Here is a 19,782-nt window from a genome sequence, read left to right as displayed (position 1 = left end):
GTGTCGCCTATTCTTCTGCATTACCACCTGTTTTAATTTTTCCTTATTCTATTTTGCATTAATAGTAAATAATCAATCCGTATTTATCAAAGTTATGTATTGGCGAGAAACACGAGATCTTAATACAAAATAAAAACTAAATTGACTTCTTTAAAGACATTTGATACTCCTACAGAATTTGAACCGAACTTCTTTTTGTAACACTAATATAATTCTAACATAACTTTTAAGTTGTTTTTGTAGGACTTATTTAACAAAATAAAAGTAAACATGTTTTTGTTTATCACATTTTGTTTATTTTTTATTTGTTTATTAATTTTAGAACAAAACTTAACAACAAACTTAAAAACAAAATAAAAATTAATGTTTTTTATAAAGTAGGACATTTTTATTTATTTATTGTTTATACAATAAAGAAATTATAACGATAAAAAAATAGCTAAGTAAATAAACTAAGTACAAACTATTCAATTAAAATACGTATTGATGGAATAATAAAGATTAATGGATTAAGAATTTCGTGAATTCTGTTATTCATAAAGATATTGGCATCATGCGACGACACCAATTCCATAATTTTTCAATTTTTGAATATTAATGTTTCTTTGTAGTTTGATACACTAAAATTTATGATTTTAAAAACACCTATTTTTTTTCTAAAGAAAAATAAATAAAAACAGATAGCAAGAAAATATAAAGTACCACAAAGATGCAGTAAACAAAAATTGTGGGGGATGAAAAGTCATGTTCTAATGCCCATCACGTGACTGTAGGGAGTTTTTTTTCTTCCTTTTAATAATCTTTTTTTATTCAAGGTAAAAAAAAAAATAATTAAAACCAATTCGAAATAAAAAAATCCTAATTATTAATAGATAATGATATTTGTCTTTTAAAAATTATTTTTTTTATTAATATTAATTATTCGACGTCGACACTTTCTTTTTCCTTAGGTACGTCGTTTTCCAACATGGCCGCCGGGATGCCATGTCTGAATTTTTAGGCGAATGTCTCAGTGATGTCGGCCCGATTCGGGTCATAAAATCTCGGACTTTTTCCATCGACGAGACCTTCAGAACTTGGAAATAGTCTGAAGAAGGCTTCAAAGTGATTTGAGGCTTTCGCTCTTTGCGTTCATGGAATATGAATCTCGATTCACTCTCGTTTGCCTTGGCTGAAATAACTTATTCAGTGTCGACATTAACAAAGAAGAATTCGAAGACAGTCGTTCAAGAAATCGCTCACGTAAGTCAAGCGATTTGTTTCCCCATAGTTTTTTTTTTCTATTAAAATCTAAAATTAAACTTGCTATTTTACTTATTCGACACCGTTAAGATCGATACCTTTGAATAAAAAAAAAATCCTCTTCTCGTTCTCAGACAAATACAAAACTAAGTCCTTTAACAACTATACTAAAAAAAGACGCTAATTTATTTAGAAATATTTCAAATTTATGTACGTTTATATTTTAATGTTTGTGGATTATATTGTTCCTTTTTATTCCTATTTTTAAATCCAGATATATTTATAGTTTTGTGGGGTCCATGCCACTCCAAAAATGAATATAATTCATCATTGTCTACCCCCCCCCCATTTTAACATGGCGAATGCACTTTTTTTTTTTTTTTTTTTTTTTTTTAAATACTTTTAAGTGGAGCAAATATTTTAACATATGTATTTAACCATTTTTATTTATTTTACACATTGGTTTTCGTGCACAATATTTTTGTTTTAAAATAAATAAAATTAAGTCTAGTTAAAATGATTTTTTTTAAATCTTATTTTTTTATCGACACTCCTTACAAAGGTGTAGACAACTTAGTCATTTGAAATATATTTAAAAGTAAATAAATGAAAATTGTACCTTTTCCCTCGATGCTGTCAATAGAAACAAAGTGTGTGTGTGTGTGTATACATATATATATACATATATATATATATATATATATATATATATGTGTATATATATATAAAATCTCGTGCAATTATGTATTGAAAGAAAGACCACCATATATATATATATGGTGGTATTTAGAATACGGACCATGCTGAAAGGCACCCCTACATCGGGGAGGGGTGGGGCGCGTTGTAACTGTTTTATATTTTCACCTATAAGAATTTAATAATCAAAAGGGGCATTTTTAGATTAGGCAACAAAACGAAAAACTTGGGTATCATTTATTTGTTAAATATTTGTTTTTTGACAACTTTAAATTTTTTCTTGTACTACAAAATGCCTGTACTTTATAATCTAAATACTGTAAAAATTGAATTTAACTTAAAAATCTTATCCATAAAAACAACAGTCCCTTAGTGGTTATGTCCAAAAATTCAGTACACCGGAAGTAGACTCGGTTTTCCTTAAACATGGAATGGAAGTCAGTCAACATGAAACGAAATACGAAACCATATAGAAATAATTTATTTCCAAACATTTTAGTTTTAACACTTATGCGATCATGGAAAAATAAAATAATAAACTTTCATTTTTACATTTTTATAAAAACTTCTCTTGCCTTTGATAACATTTAGTTATATTTGTTTTTAACCACTTTTTGGAATCTGTGTAGTAACACAAACCCGAAATTTTTTTAAAAATAAGTTTTATCATAGAATTTTGTCATAATGTATAAACGTTTTTTTAACACTTGTGTTATCAGAAAGTTTCGGCTTCGTAATTCAATTGAAGGTGGCTCAAGATACATTATAACATTACCGCGGCGCGGAGTGGACTGGATCGTCGATAAGCAACATTGAACCTGGTTAGTACTAAATCGGTGACTATTTGGGACTTCCAGGTGCTGTCACTGCTGATGTGCCCTCTGCTTATTGTTTCCAGTCGTCCTAAACTTCTTGCCACTGTACTCGAGCACGAGCAGTAGTCAGTACCGATTCAGAAGAGATGTGATTGGAGATTGCGCAATCCTTGCCACACGATTACACGCGCTGGCAGCGCGTGTAATCGTGTGGCAAGGATTGCAGTGCTCTGCTGTTTTCGGGACTGAACGGAGGCATAGATAAACAAAATTGTGATAAAATTTGAAAATTAAATATTTCCATATAGATATATTTTAAATATTTAGAAAAATTTATAGAAATGTAAACTATGAAAGTTTACATTTTTTAAAATAAAATATTTCCATACGAATATATTTTAAATTTAAAAAAAAAAATATTTATAGAATTGTAAAAAAGGTAGATGTTACCGTGGCTACCGTAATATGATGGTCACGATATTACTTTACGCCACAACAGAACACCAACCACTCTAATTTGTTTTTTTTTAGGGCTATTCGAGGTCGCTGACAACGAGTCTGATAATCAAACCCGCCGCAAATTTACTGTTTGCATGGTATGAACCCCTAGACCTTGGGACTATTTTGTGCCATTTCACCGCCTTCGGTAGTGTTTTTCTTACATGACGGTCACGTGCGAACGGGCGTAGTGTGGTGTCTTATCATATCGCGTAGGAATCTTTAAGCGGTCATTTAAAGTTTAAAAAAATGTGGTTTCTTTCTTTTTTCTTACGTAGTTTTAACGCTTTTTAATTGATCTAAAAAAGTTTTCACGAGCGGGGGTTTGTATTACTGTACACATAGATTCGAAAAAGTTGTCAAAAAACAAATATATAACAAATAAATATTATCAAAGGCAAGATAAGTTACTTTTCTACCAAACTGGATACATTTTTTTTGTTTTTATTCAACGTAACATGTTTATTCAGCTCGAAAAACATAGTGTTTACCGATGTATTCGAAAATTCAAGATGGCGTCTCAGCCGTCTCACACCCTCTTTAACACCGTAAGTTTGGAAAAAGGTGTTATAAATAAAAAACTATACAAAATACTATTAAAAATCCGCCGAATATATGTCAACCTATGTCACGGTAACAAACATATAATAAGCGAGTTTTTAACCGTATTTTATCCGGTTTCTTATTTATAACATCTTTTCCCACACTTACCGTGTTAAAGAGAGAATCAGACGCCATCTTTTCCCACACTTACCGTGTTAAAGAGAGAATCAGACGCCATATTGAATGTTCCAATACATCGGTAAACACTGTATGGTTTTCGAGCTGAATAAACATGTTAAATTGAATAAAAACACGAAAAATATATCCAGTTTGGTAGAAAAGTAACTTATCTTGCCTTTGATAACATTTGTTATATATTTGTTTTTTTGACAACTTTTTCGAATCTGTGTACAGTACAATCCCAAATGTTTGGTTATGGTTTTGCAAACCGCCGTGAAAACTTAATTTTTTGATGAATGGACCACAATTTTTTTATTTTTTTTATTTGAAAGATTCCTACGCGATGTAATACGACACCCCACTCCACTGGCCCAGTGGCCCACTGCGCCCGTTCGCTCGCGAACGTATTATGTAAGAAAAACACTACCGAAGGCGGTGAAATGGCACAAAATAGTTCCAAGATCTACCATGCAAACAGTAAATTTGCGGCGGGTTTGATTATCAGATTCGTTATTAGCGACCTCGAATACCCTTAAGAAACCAAATTAGAGTGTTCGGTCTTCTGTTGTGACGTAAGGTAACATTTACCAACCGGGTTCACTTCCGGCGTCTTAACTTTGTGTACTAAATTTTGGACATAACCCGTAAATTTCAAAAGTATCCAAAATCCCCCGTCAAAACCCATTTAATCGCTTAAGTTTTGCGAATTTAATCCTGGCTTGCCATGTTTGAATATGTCAATGAGGCATTGAGGCACGAACATCGAAATAAAAGTTTGAAATAAAAAGAATTTTATAGTTTCCACACGCTAAACGTCAGTAGAGAAATTTAATTCTGAGTTTTCTATAAATTGTTTGATTTTTTATTTTATTTTTTTATTTTATTTATTTTTTTTTTACGAGTTCTCGGCGGTGTGCGGTGTTCTCTAATCTGTAAGTAATAATGGAAGATAATTAGTTCAAAACAATTACCTATTTGTGACGTGCTTGCGTAAAAAAAAGTTTAACCATTTATTCAGTACAGTTAAGTGTCAAGAAATCGAAAAACAAAATATACAACTAATAACTTTCACCAACAGAAAAATTTCTGTTTGTAAATCGGTTGATATTATCGTCACTTTAACTTAGCCAAACCAGAAAAAAAAAAAAAAAAAAAGACTGGCAGTCGATTTTCACTTATTACCGACAAATTATTTTCGCTTGAGAAATTACTAAAAATTGCGGCACTCGTGCAGTCGTGCACTTTTGCCATCGTGCTGAAATAATAACGTTATTGTTTTGAAAGTCATTCTTCGCATGGGGGGGGGGGTTGTAAGTATTCTATGTTTTCACCTAACAATGTAATAAAAATAAATAAATAAAAAGATATCGTGAAGCTTGAGTTTAACCTGAAAAAAAAATCTATTTAAAAATAGCGCGGTGGCAAACGTGCACAAGCACCAAAATTGCATTTCTTAGACATCTGTGTAAAAAATTTCATTAAATTCTTATAACATTTCACAATTTGTTTAACGCAAATGACTAAAAGATGGCTACTTTATGTATGCGAAATTCATGTAGTCTTATAAATACCTCTTTAATACAAGTGAATAGATGAAATATTTGTGACTTCTTTTCCAATTTTAGGTTAACCTGTACGGATAGGGTCCTGACGCCCCGCCTCGTTCTGAGTTCGGGAAAAGCTGTCTGACGTAAGCGGTATCGAGGCAGAAAATTACCCTAACCCTAAAACCCCTTCAGCAAGGATTTGACAAGCATGAGCAAATTTTGGAGTTGTTACAATGAGGCAAAAATTTTCTTACGAGAAAATAACATCTTACGAAAAGAAGGACCTATGACAGAAATAAAAAGGAACAACTCATTGTTTGAGATGCCCTCCCTTCACATTAGCAACCCCAACAAAATTAAGGGGCCCCGGAATAATTGTGGAGATAGATGAAAGTCTAGATGTATCAGAATTTTTGTAGGAATTTTTGACACTCCTAACACGAAACTGCGAATAAAATATAAAAAACTCGTAATTTCTCTTTTAAAAGTGGGTTATTTATTTTCTTTATGGATTATACTTCCAAAATAAACTATTAAAGTTGTTTTAAAAAAACTAATGAATTTTACGAACTCAATATTTTTCAACTTTTAAACTTTAAAAATCTATCAATTTTTCTATTGATTCTATTTTTACGATATTTTCAGGGTCAATGTGAAATTTTATGTTCTTTCCAATAAACCAAATATAATATTTTAGACAAACGTTTCTTTTTAAATTCACGCCCCCCCCCATTTTCAAGTGTCTATGAAAAAGTAAATAATTAATTTACTCACCAAAGTGTTATATATCATAAATTGAAGAGAAAAGGTCAATAAATAATATATTCAAATTTAAAACAAAAAAAACACGTTTTTCTTTTTTTTTTTTTTTTTGTTTTTTTTAATGAAACCTTGGTCCTTGCTCCTTTAATTGAAAAAAGAATTAGGGCTTGAATTACATTTTTCGAGTAATTATAAGCTTGGAAAGACAGGGGGTCGAATAATTCACGCCTCCTATTTTGAAATGTGTATTAAAAAGTAAATAATTAATTTACTCACCAAAGTGTTATATATCACAAATTGAAGAGAAAAGGTCAATAAATAATATATTCAAATTTAAAACAAAAAAAAGTAATGTTTTTTAGAAATTTACCTGTAAAGTCCGAAGTTTAAAACCTTTTTTTTTTTTTTTTTTTTTTTAATGAAACCTTGGTCCTTGCTCCTTTTTAATTGAAAAAAAAAATTAGGGCTTGAATTAGATTTTTCGAGGAGTTATAAGCTTAGAAAGACAGGGTGGAATTATTCACTATTTTTCACGAAATTTCTGACACACCTAATGAAAGTCAGTATCGTAACGAAAAGAAAATACAATCGAGGGCGCCATGATACGACAGAAGTTTTTATTTTAGAAGTTTTTATTTTATTCTAATTATTTGAACTGTGGAATTAAAAAAAAATTCGGTATACCAAAAATTCTAATTATTTGTGGAATTTATAAGGGGGTAAAAAATATTAATTATTTAAACTGTTTATTTTTTTAAATTCTGATTAATGAACTGTGAAAATAAAACTTTTTTTTTTAATTATTTGAACTGTTTTTTGTTAAGTTAACAACTCGGCACTCTATTGAAGGGGTAATTTTTTGTCTCAACACCACTCACGGCAGACGATTTTTTCCCCCGAACTCAAAACAAGGCGGGACATCAGGACCCTTTCCATATAGGTTAACCCAATTTTATTTTGTCATTTAAAGTAGTAATTACTAAAATAAAATGCAATGGGGGGAGGGGGGGATAAAATTCAATGTAAATCAGTTTTGTTTTCCTTAGAAACACTTGAGGTTGCCATTTGACAGATTCGCACATGTTTCTGTTTTAATTTAAACAGTACATTAGACACCGCCAAAAATGGCCGAAAAATCAACTTGTTGTTTTTTAAAACGAAATTACATTCATTAAAATCCATTATTTCTGAGTAACTTTTTGTTTCCACAAAAAATGTATATAAATAGTTAAGAAAAAAAAAAAAAGAAGCTTTTTGAAAGTTAATTTGTTTATTTCTTGTCTAAGATTTATGGTGATTTTCTATGAGAATATGCAAAAATATTATAAGTACCTGGATTTCAAATAATTCCACTTATTCATATAGGCAACCAGTTACTTCACATCGATTTGATTACTCTGTTTACATTTGTACTTGATAAAAAGCAAACTACGGAAGACCAAAAAGCCAAAAAAAAAAAAAACTTATTTTTCAGTGATGAAAATTTCAATGTATTATTAACGCTGAGGCTGGCCAGTACCAGATTGGTGACCATTTGTATGAGTTTGGTTTTTAATGTGTATGTGTGTGGGGGCCAGGCTCTCCAAAATGGGGAGGAGAGCAATTTAAAGCGGAATTAAAAAAAAAAAAAAACGATTATTTCAGCGCGTTTGGTCCACCATAGTTGAAAGGCGACAAACGTTTTCAAACTGGATCGAAAAAATGATTATATTTTTAATACAAAGGGCACAATATTTATCAAATTTTTTTTTTTTTTGTATCGATTCTTCAAAGCATGCCCTGTTTAATAATGGTCATGCATTATTCGGCTCGCTAAAAAGAAATTGTGGGTTTGTATTACTGTACACATAGATTTGAAAAGGTTGTCAAAAAACAAATATATAACAAATAAATGTTATCAAAGGCAAGATAAGTTACTTTTCTACAAAACTGGATATAATTCTCATGTTTTTATTCAATTTAACATGTTTATTTAGATCGAAAACCATGCAGTGTTTACCGATGTATTGGAAAATTCAAAATGGCGGCCGACTATTTCTTAAACACGGTAAGTTCGGGAAAATGTGTTATAAATAATAAAATAGACAAAATACTGTTAGAAATTCGCTCAATATATATTACCGTGACTTAGGTTGACATATATTCGTTGTTTTTTTAATAGTATTTTGTCTATTTCATTATTTATAACACTTTTTCCCAAACTTACCATGTTTAAGAGATAGTCCGTCACCATTTTGAATTTTCCAATACATCGGTAAACACTGCATGTTTTTCGAGGTAAATAAACATGTTAAATTGAATAAAAACATGAGAATTATATCCAGTTTGGTAGAAAAGTAACTTATCTTGCCTTTGATAACATTTATTTGTTATATATTTGTTTTTTTGACAACTTTTTCGAATCTGTGTACAGTAATACAAACCCGAAATTGTTAATTTATTTATCAAAGGTTTTAAAATGGCTTTTTTCGTATAAATATTAAATAAATTTTTTTTGTTTGTTTTGCTTAACTTTAATTATTTTACTTAACATATTCACCGAATTTCACACTTCAAAACTCAAAAGCGGGATAATTAAACACAAAGTTCTGATATTCAGACATCAAAATAAGGTATGCAAACAAGTTTGTTTTTAATTTTTAATCTATAATCCTGTCCCTTACAACAACACCATGTTTTGTTCAGTTTCAGATGATTATTTTAAGCATATTCGGAACCCCCTCAAAACAAGGGGGGGATTGTAAGCAAAAAAAGTATATATATAAAAATTGTTTATGAAAAATAAGTACTGTTATAAAGTTCATTCTTAATAATTGCTGAAAATTTTGTATTGATTGGATAATTACCTGATTTTTGGTAGATTTTTGGTGGTGCCTACAGTACATTTATGGTGCTATGCTATTTTTGAAATAGTATTTTCGAGTTAAATTCAAGTTTTACAATATCTTTTTTTTTTTGTATTTGTGGCCTGGTAGACCAACACACAACCTACCTTTTTAAAACTTGTTTTGTAGTGGCTTTTGGGCGTGCTGAAAATGAATATCTCATTTAAAATTGGGGCCGGCAACTAATTTTCACGATATTGCAAACCTACTTTTCTGCATGTTTCATATAGTAATGAACATGGCGGCCATATTTGTTTATGATACACGCGCGCAGAAACGGGAAGGGGGGGGCGACGAAAATAAAATTTTATTAACAAAAATGAAATCCTTTTGGTATTTTTTTAAATTAGGTCCACCACCACAATTTTCTTTTAAATGACACCTTTTATAGGTTTTCGGCTATGAATACGAAAATCACATTGGAATTTTGCAAGAAATAATTAGTTATCGATATAAAAAAGTGTATTATGCATTGTATTCTTTGGCGGCCATCTTTTTTACGCACGTGCAGTGTCAGTCATAGATGAGTAGAGTTGTTTATGGCGCATGTGCATAAAAAGATGGCTGCCAAAGAATACAATGCATAATACAACATTTTAATCTCGATAACTACTTATTTCTGCAAAATGTCAATGCGATTTTCGTATTCAGCATTGTCGAAAACCTATAAAAGTCGTCATTTAAAAGAAAATTGTGGAGGTGGACCAAATCTGAATGAAAATTTACCATAATTTTTAAATGAAAGAAGTTTATTTGGTATAATTCTTTTTTTTATACATTTAGTCCAACTCCCCGTTTACATTTGAAATGTTGACTTTTGTAGGTTTTCGAGGATGCTGACAGTAAAGAACAGCTTTCAAAATAAACACCCTCAATCTCTCCATGTTAATGACTTTCGCAATAGACACTCCCAACCTCCCCATGGTAAAAACGGCTTGTAATTTCATTACGTCGTCCCCTTTGTTTCTGCGCGTAGCATAAACAAATATGGCCGCCATGTTATATTACTGCGTGAAATGTGCGGAAAAGTATTTTGCAATATCGTGAAAACTAGTTGCCGGCTCCAATTTTGAATGCGATATTCGTTTTCAGCACACCCTAAAACCCATAGAAAACAAGGTTTTAAAGGTAGGTTGTATGTTCTACGAGGCCACATTTTGTTAGGTGAAAGTACAGAATAGTTACAAAACACCCCCTCTACATATTAAGAATGGCTTTCTAAATAATCTTATTTCAGCACGGTAGCATAAGTACACAAGTATCACATTTATTTTTAATGAATATTTCTATTTATTTACCCGAATATTTATTTTGATACACATTTTAAGTTTTAAGATTTTGTATTTTTCACCTATATGCAACTTATATACAAATTGAATTATTTTTAACATTAGTCGATTTATTAAAATCGAAATTAAAACTGAATAATTTTAGTTAAAACATTTAAATGCTTAAAATTCACTTAAGTATTGATTCTATGGCGATAATAAGTAGAAAAAATGTTTACGTTTCTATAGGTACCTCCAAAACGTGAAAAAAGAAAGCCTGATTCCGTGACGTCAAACTTGTGTTAACTATACGGACTATGGAAAAGCAAAAGCAACTTAATGATCTTTTAAAACCTTTGCTTATCTTCTTCAAACTGCAATTAATAATTAATCTTTGTTATAATTTTGTTAGGTTTTAAGATTTACAGTTTAATGATTAATATTATAAACATTTGTATATTAAATATAAAATACGGTTTTACTGAATGTTTGTTTGGTTAACTACGGCTTCCATTTTTTTTTTTTTTTCGGTAAAGAGACAAACAAAATATGGGGGGGGGGTCCTAAAAAATGCTTAATATTGCACAATAATATTTTCAAATTGGTTTTAATCTAGAGATAAAATAACTGACAAGAGCCATGTTTATATTAAAACTTAATATTTAAAAATAAATTTAAACAATTAAACATCTATGTTGTAATGGAACATTTTGAAATAATGGAATTTTAATCGTTTTAATCTTTTAAAAATTAATGTTTATGAAGTTTCTTTTTCTTGGCAATTCAACTGATTAATTCGAAAAAAAAAAACGCCATTTAAAAAAATAAAACATTAAATTTATATATATTTTTTTTTAATACCAACTTCAAGGTAAATTTTTGTTAAATATGTGTATTTAAATTTAAAAAAAAATGTTTTACTTTATTTGAACTCTTACATTTCATAATAAATAAATAGATATTTTGTTAGATTTAAATAGATTTTATTCAAATTTCGAAAAAATAAATATGGGGTGGGGGACATGTACTAAAAAAATATTTTCCCTCGTATGTTTTCTGGAAACTACATTTTATGTAATTTCATTCTAAAATGGATAAGTAATGAAAATTTCAAGAAAATCTGACCATTAGTTGATTTTTGCTGGATTTATTAAACACTGGTATATTTTTATGTTCGAAATGCTTACTACATGGGAACGTTATTTCAAAGCGTCAATTATGTAAACACGATTTTCGTCTCGCAATTTCATTTTCGTACGATGAAAAAAATTTTAAAAAATTATTACTAGTTTATTTTGCCCTTCTTTTAAATGGTACAAAAGTTATATTGATAATATTAATTTATACTGTTTTACTAGGTACGAACAAAATGAATGCCAATGCTCAAAATGTATAAACATTTTGACCCCCTCCCTTTGCTTAAAAATTTACCAAAAAATCAGGAAATTAACCAATTTTAATGAAATTTTCAGTATTTATCAAATAATGATCACGGAATATAATGAACTAATTATTTTTATTTAAATCTTAGTGAAAATGTACTATTTTGTTTAAACAAAAAATACCTTTACAAAAGTTATGGTTTTCAGTAGTAAATAAAAAAAAACACATGAATTTATTTTTGCTTTTTTATGTAAATAAAACATCGTAATTTTTAACAATAAAAATAAAATAATTTTTACAGGAACATTACGAAAAAAAACCCCCTGAAGTCCGTATTAATGAATTCGATATAACTCGAAGAAAAATTAATTTCTCGAACTACCAATATTATCATTGAATTAAGCATTGTTTATTTAATATTTTCACACAAAAAAATTATAATTGCAAAAATTATTTCTACTTTTTTTTTTTTTTTTTTTACGGTTACATTTTTAACATAATCTTTACATATTCTAGTATTTCCATTGCACGCAAGAACGTATAATTATCAACATAAAATAATGTTCATATAATCTTGGAAAATAAAGTAAAAAAAAAAATTAAATTGAAAAACAGGAACACAAAAAAAGAATTTAATTAAAAAATGGCAAAAATTATGCAAGCGTTCCATGTCGGTAAGTATGGATACATAGACTTGAAAAGAAAACCAGTCTGTTTTGCCTACCCTCCTCCTCTTTTCAACTATCCGCTTGTTTGTGTTCATCAACTTCACGTAAACATTATGATAAATTTTAAGTCTATTTTTTTAGTGTGTGATTTTTTTCAATGATTATAAATTGTTTTCTTGACCAAGTGTAACTCTATTAATAAATAATGGTGCTAACTTTTTTTTTTTCAAAGAATAAATTGTCAGTAGTATATTATTAATGAATTTAATTAACATTTATGCATTTTTAAATCAAAGAAACACATTGAGTCTTTGGCTCAAAAAAGAAAAAAAAGTCGCTTGGTATGCCGGAATAATGTTAAATAAAGACATAAATTATTTCTAATTTGTCCTTCCATACATATTTGAATTTTGCCGCTAGAGTTTTTTTTTTTTTTTTTGATATGAACAAGTCTCGCTCCTATCAGTGATACATTTTTGGATAATCATTACATTTTTTTGCAAAAGTACATTTATTGTATTAATTCATTATCTTAAGACTCTAACTTAAAATAATTCCAAAAAATAATTCCAGAAAACTCATATTTTTCTTGCCAGAAAAATGTAAACGCGATTTTTGTCATAATGAATTTGTACGTGAAATCTAGGTTTTTTTCAGATTTGAGAAAAAATTATTCCACGTATTTTTTTTATTTCACACACTTTTTTCTTTGAGAAATTAACTTTAAACTATAATCTTTCAAATACAATAAAAAAGTACTCGAACATTTAAAAAATTATGATTAGCTGACGTTAAAAACCATACCCCCCTACCGAAGCAGCCATTAATTGCCTGTACTTACGTTTTACATATAGGGGAGATTAATTTTGTGGTGACTTTTGGAGGTGCCTACGTTTCTAAGACAAAACGTTTGTTTTAAGGGAGAAAAAATGTTTACATTTCTAAGACTACAAAAAATGTGTACGTTTCTAAGAAAAAAAAAAATGTGTACGTTTCTAAGAAAAAAAAAAAATGTGTACGTTTCTAAGAAGAAAAAAAAAAAATGTGTACGTTTCTAAGAAAAAAAAAAATGTTTACGTTTCTAAGACTAAAAAAAAAGTTTTTTTCCTAAGACCCAAACTGTTTCTAAGACTTCAAAATGATAAAATAGAAGAAACATTGAACAAGTAACCAATTTATATTGGATCATCCATTCCGTAATTATCATTCACACAAATTTTCACAAGTTATTTTTAGTTTTGAAACAACAACTACTGTTCTTTTGTTGCTTATACCTGGTTCAGTATAATAACAAAAAAGGTCATCAGCTAACCTAATTTCAGCATTGTTTTGGAAATGATCACCAGTAAGAATGAATCTAGTCTCTGTAACCTCCCACCCCCGGGAATACCCATTTACACTTTTTTTTTTTTTTTTTTTTTTTTTTTTACCATAATGAACTTAGAAGTCATACAGAATCTGGTAATAGAAGGTTGATAAGTGTATCTTATTAGTTTCCGAGTTTTAGTGTGACACACGCACATCAATAAAACTTGATATAATAGAATACTTTTATTCAACTTTGAGTTCCAATAATTACATTTTTATGACTATTGTTTTTAATTTAATCTTTTGTGTAGGTTTGAAATCTTCATGTTAAGTTTAGAAGTGATGGTGATATCTTGCAGAGTTTTTAATTTTAATTAACTAAAAGTTATGAAAAAAAAAATGAATGTTTTTTTTTTTTTTTTTTTTTTTTTTTTTCAAGATCTAAGTTTTCTTTTGTAATGTAAATGCTTGAAATTGCACGAGCTTTTTATTGCAGAGGAGAAGGAGAATATAAAGTTTATTTGTAAAGTATTCTGAACAATTGAAGCCTGTAAAGACAGGACAGGTCTAAAGAATACCAAATAACATAAAATCCCAAGTGTTTTTTGCTTACTGTAAACCTAGTGGAAAAACATCGTAAACAAGCTTTTATTTTCTTAAATTTGATTTGGCATGAAAATTTTATGGCATAGCAATAGCACACCATTTTTTTTTTTTTTTTTTTTACATCAAATAAACTCAAATCAAGCATTAATGAAAAGAGCATTAAAAACAAAGAAATATTATCTTTAGTTTTTAAAATGTCCCTGTTAGAACTGGAGTTATGACCATTCAAAGTATCAAAAAATGCATGGTTCATTGGACATTTTTCCTTAAGTCAGTCCTATTCAAACGCATATAAGTTTGTGACTGAAAATGGTAGGAAATTTGCACAATTTACAGACTGATTCATCTTTAAAAATCTGTATCTGCAAATCTTAAGATATGATAAAATTTTGAACATATAATATCATGAAGGTTCAGTTGGTGTTATTTACAACCACTTAGTAACTTATGGACTAATTAGCATATCTCAGTTTCATTTTAACGGCTTTAAGTAGAAACAGCGGTGCTAACGCACTTACTGATCCGTGATATTTTTTAAATCGTATTTATTTCCAAGTTTAATTAAAGTTTTGTTTTTTATTCAAGGTTAAAGTACAAAATAGGTGCAAAACACCCTACCCTCCCCATGTTAAGAATGGCTTTTTAAATGTTATTATTTCAGTATGGATCAATAAGTGCATGAGTACCGAAACAGCATAAAAACAGTTAAAATAATGGGAGGTAAGGCTTTATCATGCGAAATATTATTCTGATGGAGATTATCATTTGTCATCATTACACTGTGAAAAATCCAAGATGGCCACCACAGCATAATTTAAAGAAAATAACAAAATTTGGTTTGTAGCATATCAAATGAAAGGAAATTTTGTACAGATTGCAATTTTTTTTAATGTTTTTAAATATATTAAATTGAGATAATTTTCATTTTAATGGTTTCAAGTTGCTGTGACAATTATTGGATGGGTTTCTACCACTATTTTGTATAATTTTTTATTTTTATGTCATTGTTGAGACTTCAAAGATTTCAAGAGATGTAGCCATTTTTTTTCTTGTTCTCCTGTAACGCTCAACACTACTTGTTTTTCAAACAGAATATAAACATTTACAACCAAAATTTATTGCGGTAGGTAGAAGAGTAACTTATCTTGCCTTAGGTAACATTTATGTTTTTTGACCACTTCTTCATACCTCTTTGGATTGTAAAACAAACCCACTAAATATTATCATAGTTATTTTTTTTTTTTAGTTAACTTGATAAGTGGTTTGTGTGTTTTAACTCATTTAAGTGTTTTTTACTTAAATAAATCAAATGGTGTAAAGTGGAGCCGTTTCAATGAAAATTAAACAAAAACAATTTTTAAAAATAAAACAAAATTACAGCATTATTTTTGTAATATTATTTCCTTAAAGTTAAATTCAAGTTTGACGATATCCTTTTTTTTTTTTTTTTTTTTTTTTTAATTACATTGTTAGGTGAAAGTACAGAATGGTTACAAAACACCTTATCCCCATGCGAAGGATGGGTTTCTAAATAAAGCGTTTTAGAGTCGCACGTCCCCCCCCCCTTAAAAATTTACCAAGATTCAGGAAATCAACCAATTTGAATGAAATTTTCAGTATTTATTAACAGTAACAATGTAATTTGTATACATATTTATATTATAACATGTTTTGGACGCCCTATCTGTTGTATTAATATTCCTATCCTGTTTAAACATGTTTTTCATTTATTTTTATACAAACTAACTTTCAGTACTTATACACTTGTTGCCATGCTGAAATAATGTTATTTAGAAATGCATTCATAAAATAGGAGGAGAGGGTGTTTTGTAATTCTGTATTTTCACTTAACAATTTAATAATAAAAAAAGATTGTAAAATTTGAATTTAACTATCTATGGAAAACGTGCGATAATGTTAACGGTCAAGAACTCGTAAAACATAATGTTTTCTAAATAATAGCAAAAATAAAAAAATGAATACTTTGTAAGTCAGTTGACGAACGCTTTGTTTACAGAAAATTTGTTGTGCTTGGTACGATACAAAAGTTCTCATGTTATATGCGTTTATCACTATTTCTATCAATGTGTGCATAAAGTTTTTATCCAATTCTCTTCTACAGTTTCTATCTTTATTTACCTTTATGCTACAATGCCTAAACTTTGAGGTATTTTAACTTTTGGAAAGACGCATGTGTTGTGTTCAAATTCCATAGCAAAGATAATTCTTTCCCTGATTAGCTAAAACAACTAGAAACGTCGTCGACAGGTGCAACTTTCACTTCGAGTATTTATGTGAACAAGCCCCAACGGGTTATTTGCAAAAAGTGATCTACCGCCAGCAAGCATGCTATACTGGAAAGTTTCATCATTTTTAGTTGGATTAAATAGCGAAATCTTTGAATATACAAATCACACCAAAAATATTAAAATACCAATTTAAAGTAAATTTTATTGTGAATCCAGTTATGTAAGTTTTATTTTGATGGAGGTATTTGATATTGCCAATATCAACACCTGAGTAGTTTATTGTTGAAACAGTACTTACTGCAAACAACTTGTATACAACAGCATGAACTCAAGTTGCTGTTATATTCATAACTGGTAAGAAATTGTTCATACCAGCAGTCTACCGTAGCATTAAATCTTGTGTTAAAATTTAAGCCAATAGTTAATACAAGCTTCAGAAAAATTAAATAAAATTATGGCATATTGAATGAGTTTTCTGTCTTTTAGTGGAATTTAGCTTTTTTTTTTAAATGCAGAAAAGGCAGATATTTGCTTAAATTGCTCTCAAGATGTGATTTTCTCTGCTTTTTGATCAAAATCTTTTTTTTCTTTAATAAAAGGTTGAGTTCTCTCTAAAAATGTTAGTTTGCCATGAAAGCTAAGATTCATGAAGAGGGCATTGGAATTAGATGACTTGTTTCAAAGAATGACTTGCCACATACTTGGTGTCTTTCAGATTTTACTTTGTTTAAACTGCTTGGAATTTTATAGGAAAAATGGTTTTTGTTCTTGTCCTCTCTACACAAACACATATTTAGCTCATGGTCCACACACACACACACACGCACGCACGCACACACGCGCGCGCGCACACACACACACACACACTTTTTCTCAATTTTATCTTTTTTACCATTGATTATTGAAAATAATTTTTTGCAGTTTTTTTTTTTCTTTTTAACCTATAATAGTTACAGTTAAAATCATAAGTAAAAACTCACCTTTTACTTAATCAATACAAATGTCATTTTTTAACTTTATTAATAGATTTTACTCTCCATATGACAAATGTGAAATTATTGAATCTGAATAAGGCAGGATAGGGAGGAGGGCGGTAGCCCTAGATATGTCTAAGGCTTTTGATAGGGTATGACACGATAGTCTCATGAAAATAAAATCCTATGGTATTACTGGATGAATGTTTAGCATAATTAGATCCTTCTTAAATGAGAGAATTCAGGTTATCCTTGATGGGCGTACGTCCAAAAAATTCGATATAAATGTAGGTGTAACTCAGGGATCGATCCTTGAACCTTTGTTATTTCTTATATAAATGACTTATCTGATAAAATTGTCTCTTGAGATGGGTATATTTGCCGACGACACCATGGTACTGGGGGGAAAACTAATGAGCACATATCTAAGGTAATGGCTGAAACTTTAGACTCTGTAGTGGAATGGGGGTAAAAAATGGATGGTAATGTTTAATGCTGCTAAGACAAAGCTCGTTTCTTTTAATAATTACATGAAACCTTACCAACCAATAGCTATGGCTAGAGATGCTTTACCTGAAAGCACTTCGTTCAAGCTCCTTGGCTTAACATCCACAGTAAAAATGAGTGGGAATAGATACATCGAGATCATTGCCAAGGCTGCTGCAAAGAAGGTAGGCTGCCTATACTGTACTAGAAAGTTACTTACACCTGAAAGTATCCTGTACGTCTACAAAGCCACCATTCGCCCATGTATGGAGTACTGCTGTCACATTTGGGGTGGTGCATCTGCTACTAGTCTTTCGCTCCTAGACAGGGTTCAAAAGAAAGTCGCCAACCTAATAGGTCCTGAACTGTCATCTAAGCTTCAGCCCCTGCCCCATCGGCGACATGTTGCATCTTTCTGCCTGTTTTACAAGTATTTCAATCGTGGATGGTCTGATGAACTACAAGCCCTTGTACACCCTTGTCGAAAATGCCCCTGACAAGCACTCTAATAGCTTCTTCCCCAGAACTGCAGAACTTTGGAATTCTCTTCCAGTTTCCTGCTTCCCCTACTGACATACAGTTCAAGTGTAATGTGAACAGACATCTTGCTGCTAAACTCGCTACATAGTACCTCTGGTACTTAGGTCCCTGATAGTAGCCCCCTTACATCAAAGTGGCAATGTGCCTTGTTTAGGCTGAAAATGTAACAAAAAAAAAAAAAAAAAATTTTTTTAATCTTGATATTTTTTCGCATAACATGGTAACCAACATAGACTACTGAAGGTTTTTAATACTGCAGTATTAATACATATATATATTACTCATTTGTTTTAGTAAAATGGTTGAGATTTTATGTTTTCTAACTTTGATGAATACACACTGAATTTTTACTTTTGAATAGTTATTGAAATCAAAAATAGGATAAGGAGAAAGCTGGAACAAGTTTAAAAAAATATTTTGAATTATTTTTCCTCCACTTGGATAACGCTATAGAGCTAATTAGTAATATCACATAAACAATGATTATTTTTTGAGACTCGTGTTTCAGTAAAATGTGTGTGTATGTGTGTGTGTGTGTGTATATATATATATATATATATATATATATAATCTGTAAAGTATACATTTTACTGAAAAAATTAAATTCTAGGGTTGTTAGGATTACTGTTATAGATAAGCTCTTGGCAGTTGCTATTAAAATATCTTGCATGATAAGTATATCAAAAAGCCCTTGATATTGTGATTAAAAAGTAGTACAAACCTAACCTTGCACAACATGCCATCTGTTTCAGGAACGGGATAAAGAAAAAAAAATGGCTACTTCTGCTATTTATTGACGGGTGGTCACGTGAGGTAACAAGAGTTGAGGGAAATATGCAAATGTGTGTCAGAGAGAAGGTGGGTGTCTCTTTGGCAGAAGTAAGTTCTGACAGATGTGCCCTGGGGTTTGATACTGATAATTGGGAGAACAACATAGTGGTTGGGAATTCTTTCTTTGAACTTTACTTTCTAATAATCCATCCATAACCTTGAGCCTCTAAGGGGCATAGGCCATCTACAACTTTGTAGATGCTTTTGTAGCGACTGAGTTCTTTTTACGGGGTGAGGGTGCTGGCCCCATGCCCAACCTTCCCAGAAGGTACATACAGCACCTAGCCTTCCCAAATGGTCA

The 19,782-nt window shown here is 30.1% G+C and overlaps 1 protein-coding gene across 4 annotated transcripts in view; it reads left to right on the top strand.

The window, feature by feature from the left end:
* Positions 1 to 939: 939 nt before the first annotated feature.
* The window catches only part of LOC145258285 (CCR4-NOT transcription complex subunit 1-like), a 267,943-nt gene continuing 249,100 nt past the window's right edge, over positions 940 to 19,782 (top strand). For 2 of the 4 annotated variants that reach the window (XM_080116291.1, XM_080116292.1), the window contains exon 1: positions 940 to 1,242. In XM_080116291.1, coding sequence (XP_079972417.1) covers positions 1,141 to 1,242 — 102 coding nt within the window. In that variant the 5' untranslated portion in view covers positions 940 to 1,140. The remainder of the gene's footprint in view (positions 1,243 to 19,782) is intronic. The other 2 variants (XM_080116293.1, XM_080116294.1) reach the window with 2 other exon arrangements.

Source organism: Euprymna scolopes, chromosome 33 (assembly GCF_053919585.1).
Source record: "Euprymna scolopes isolate OS-2025 chromosome 33, ASM5391958v1, whole genome shotgun sequence".
NCBI lineage: Eukaryota > Metazoa > Mollusca > Cephalopoda > Sepiida > Sepiolidae > Euprymna > Euprymna scolopes.
This window is presented reverse-complemented; position numbering and strand designations above follow the sequence as displayed.